Source organism: Nannochloropsis gaditana (assembly GCF_000240725.1).
Source record: "Nannochloropsis gaditana CCMP526 unplaced genomic scaffold scaffold335, whole genome shotgun sequence".
In the NCBI taxonomy this organism is placed as follows: Eukaryota; class Eustigmatophyceae; order Eustigmatales; family Monodopsidaceae; genus Microchloropsis; species Microchloropsis gaditana.
The window spans coordinates 1-3,999 of record NW_005803618.1 but is presented as its reverse complement, the minus strand read 5'-3'; the positions used below and the strand labels follow the sequence as shown (position 1 = coordinate 3,999).

General features: G+C 57.1%; 1 protein-coding gene across 1 annotated transcript; it reads left to right on the top strand.

Annotated features, from left to right (window-relative positions):
* Positions 1 to 334: 334 nt before the first annotated feature.
* Positions 335 to 1,520, top strand: SCARB1 (scavenger receptor class B, member 1; the record flags this gene model as incomplete). The annotated part of the gene is made up of 1 exon (XM_005854957.1): positions 335 to 1,520. A coding segment is annotated over one exon (1,066 nt), but the record flags the coding sequence as incomplete, so codon positions are not given.
* Positions 1,521 to 3,999: the final 2,479 nt, after the last annotated feature.

The window sequence follows — 3,999 nt, the reverse complement described above, 5'->3', positions numbered from 1 at the left end:
TTAACGCGCAGCTCAAAGAGATCATTCACCCCGCTATCGGTTGGCTGGCGCCTTTGCGGCGCGCGATTGAGCGCGAAATCGATGCCTCGGGTCTCTGGAAGGCGGTGTACAAGCTAGTGCTCTGCCAAGGCAACCCCATGGGCGTCTCTCCCTTTACGGTCCAGAGCGCCCGAGATTTGTATTGGGGCTACCATAATGACAGCGTCCTGTTGACTATGCAGGCATTGGTGGGGGCCATAGATGAGCTTGCCAAGCGTGTAGGCAAGAGGGTGTCTCTGCCGGTCATCCCCGAAGCCTTCCCGGGACTCCAGCCCAACCTGACTTCCGAGGCGGAGACTGCCCGTCGGATCGGCCCCAATGTGGTTTACACGGGGCAAGGGAAAACCAAGGCACGTCTGCAGGGGTACACGATGTTCCAAAACATGACGCAGGTCCACGCATGTCCGGACCCGACCACGGGGGACGCCCCGGCCCCGGGGGAGATGCCCGCCTGCGACATCTATCAGGCGGACTGGACCAACAGGTCGGCCGTTCGGCATGGGTACCTCCCGCAGTGGGGAAGCGCGGCTGCCAACGAGGTTCGAGGTACGGACGGGAGCTTGTTCGCGCACCCCTTAACGGGCCAGGAGACGGTCGTCACTTTTCAGGAGGATTATCGACGGTGGATCGAGATGGTGTACGTGGGAGAGGTGCATGATTTCCACGGGGTTTCGCTGCGTCGTTATGTCTTCAGCCAGGAGGATTTTCGGAATGACTCGGTCATGTCGGCAGACTGGTACCAAGACAATCTGCCGACGGGGTTGTCAAACTTGACGCTCATGGGCGGTTTTCCATTGTTCTTGAGCAAGCCCCATTTCCTGGAGGCGGACCCGAGCGTGCAGCAGGCAGTGGAAGGATTGGATCCAGACCCAGAGTCGCACTTGACCTTTATCGATGCGGAAGAGCGCAGCGGGGTCACGTTTCGGACCCACAAGCGTGTCCAGTTGAATGCGGGCTTGAAGCGACTCCGATTCCCGTCCTTGTCTCGCATCGAAGCTTTGTCGTTGGCGACCATCCTGCAGAGGGACTTGAATGAGGCAGAAACACGATGTGTGCGTGAGGAAGTGACATGGGACTTTGGCCTGCCCGCGGAGGGGGATGAACACATGCTCTTCTTGCCGATGGTTAGGTACGATGAAGGCTTCGAAATGCCTGCATCTTTCGTCAAGGATTTCAAAAAGCAAGTTCTTGGGAGCACAAGCGCCGCAAAAACTGTACAGGTGGCGGGTCCTTTGTTTGCAGTCTTATTAGCGTTGATCGGAGTGATAATCATCATGAGAGGAAGGCGAAACGAGCAAGAGCTCGCACGTCGGCGGACACACCGATACAGTACCATACACGAGGGGGATATAATGGTGTGAAGAAGATGCGAACATGTGCACAGACGTTGGCGGATGAAATCAGTAAAAGGGCCATCAACGTGACGATGTAAGATTGGTTATTGATCACAGGGGCGCCTCAGACAGGAAGCAACATACAGCCACACAAGGCAATGATGTCAAGGTGTGGTTTTTGATAAAGGAAAAAAATGTATGATAGTTTTAAAAAAAGACGCAATCCGCTTTTTTGAAAAAAATGTTTGGTTTTTCGTTGTTTACTTTTGCCTCAATTTAAGGCAGCTTGCTTCCCTTGGGAATGGCGAGACGCATACATCTTCAAAATTGCCCGTGAGCGTTGTAACTCCCGACACAACGATAGCTTACGTTTGTGTGCCCGAGTGTCGCGGAAGTACTTTTGAAAAGAGAGGTTTTCAGTGCGTTTCAAATCTTCGTTCAGAGATTGTCTCGAATGCGTACTTTCTCCCCAAAATTGCGACTTGTAATCCCTCCCTTCTCCCTCACTTGCCCCTACATTGCCGTATCGCTCAATGAAGTAAAGCCTGGTGCGCTGCCCTCGCTTTTCTCTCGCAGCTCGACGTATCATGGCATGCAACGGGTTAAGCCGCGGCAGTTGAGTAAACATTCCCCCGAAGCCGAGCTTCAAGAAGTCCCAGTGATCATCCATCGCCACCTCTTTCTCCAAACCTTTGCCAGCTTTGTTAAAATAATCGCGAACTCTAAATGACGAGGACGACCATGGCGTGGCAGTCTGCGTCGAGGCTGCCGCGGCCGTTGCTGCCGTGATCGCTTCTGTTGCTGCCCTCCGCACTCCCGCGTGAAAATGATGAACTTTGAGAAGCGACAATTCCCAGGCACCCGAAGCCAGCGGATTGCTCATTTCCGGCTCTACGGCATCAGGCCGATACACGCCCATCGCAACCCGGTCGGTCTCTCCGTCGAGCATTTGTTCCAGGCCCGGGTAGCGAGTCGGTAGCTCCTTGACGATCCCCAGCACGACCTGTGACTCCTGCGGGGAGGTGAGTTGCAAAGCGAGGCCCAGAAGGCGCTTGTAAAAGGCAGCAACACGCGCCAGTGAAAATTCTCGCCGTTCCAAGAGGGCTTTCCGTAGGCACGTAACAAGCAGCGGGAAGATGGTGACGCCCGAACGGGCATCAGTCCTCTTCTCGTCCTGGTGGCTGTCGGCGGCAAGGCCCATCCCGACGCGGCCCAACAGCTGGTACAAAAAAGTCAAGAAGGCTTTATCGTCGACCCTGAGCTCTCGACCCGGACCTTGCAACGTGCGTAGGGCCGTGAGTACCGCGTGCAGGCTCGCTCCCAGGGGCAAATTTCGGGTCGGATCCAGCATGTCTTTCAACACCTCCAAGACGTCCACCACGGTGTCCAAATTTATGAGATGGGCTACGCGACTCAACCCCTCCAGCGCTGCGGGCAGCAAGGTCGGCTTCCTGGCCTGTTTCAGCACGCGAAAGTACAAAATTGTAACCTCCTGCAAGGACTCGGACTGGCACCGTGCCCGCAATTCCGGGTCTGCGCGCGCCTCCGCCTCCCTCAACCCCGTTCGCACTTCACTCTCTCCGTCCTCCTCCTCCTCCTCCAGCTGCTGGCTCTTCCGCTTCGTTGCATGCACGCGCGCCTTTCGTAGCACTTCCACGGCCTCGTCTTCCTTCACCACCAGTTTAAGCGCATGCAGGGCCCGCAGCATGTCTTCCGGCGCCTGCAACCGTCGATGTTGCATCTCCTTACATATCAACTTAGTCGCGGACAGAGACACGTCTCCCTGCTGGTCGCGTTCCAAAAGGCGCCGCACCGCCGCCCCTGCCATCGTCCGGGTAGGAGGATCGGGCCCCATGCCGAGGCGGATGACGGCGGTCAGCACGCTCGTCGTGAAGTTGAAGTGAGACAGCGCCGTCAAAAGCTCGCACAGACACTTGGCTGCCACGCTCCGACGGACCTCCCTCCCCGCTGGGGACACCTGGGGCTTTCCAGAGGGCGACGCGCGGCCTGCGTGACTCGTCCGCTCCAAATACTTGAGGTAGGCTTGGTAGCTGGCAAGCAAGACCCGCTCGTACTCCTGCGTGCGCTTGACTTCCTTCGACGCCTTCACCTGCAACTCTTTCTCCGTGGGCAGGCGGATCCGGTAGGCGGGGGCCAGGTCTCTGAAGACCGCCACCAGTGAGGCCATTGCCCAGACTTGGACTTGCTTGTCCTGATCCTCCAGAGCGCCGAGCAAAGCCCCCATTCGGCTGCCCCTGCCCCTCCATCCGCCCCCGGCGGACCGGCCTAAGAGCCCTCCCTCGGGGTTTTCCCAGATGGCCTCGCACAAGGTGGCAATCTCTGTTTTTTTCAACTCTAGTCGGGCACGTCGCATCGCTCGGACATCCCCTCCGAAGGCCTCGACGGACAGACTTTCAGCCTCCGCTGCAATTTGTCCCGGCACTTCCCTGCTGCCACTACGATTTTTAGCTTCTCGTCCGTTTTTCGGTCTACTGTCACCCAAGACTTCTGGGTCCGAGGTTTCGGAATGCAGTGCAACGTTCACGTCATCTTCGACATCATCCTCCTCCTTCATGCCCATTCCATCACTTCCTCCATCGACGCCCTTCTCATGGCTCTCAGACAT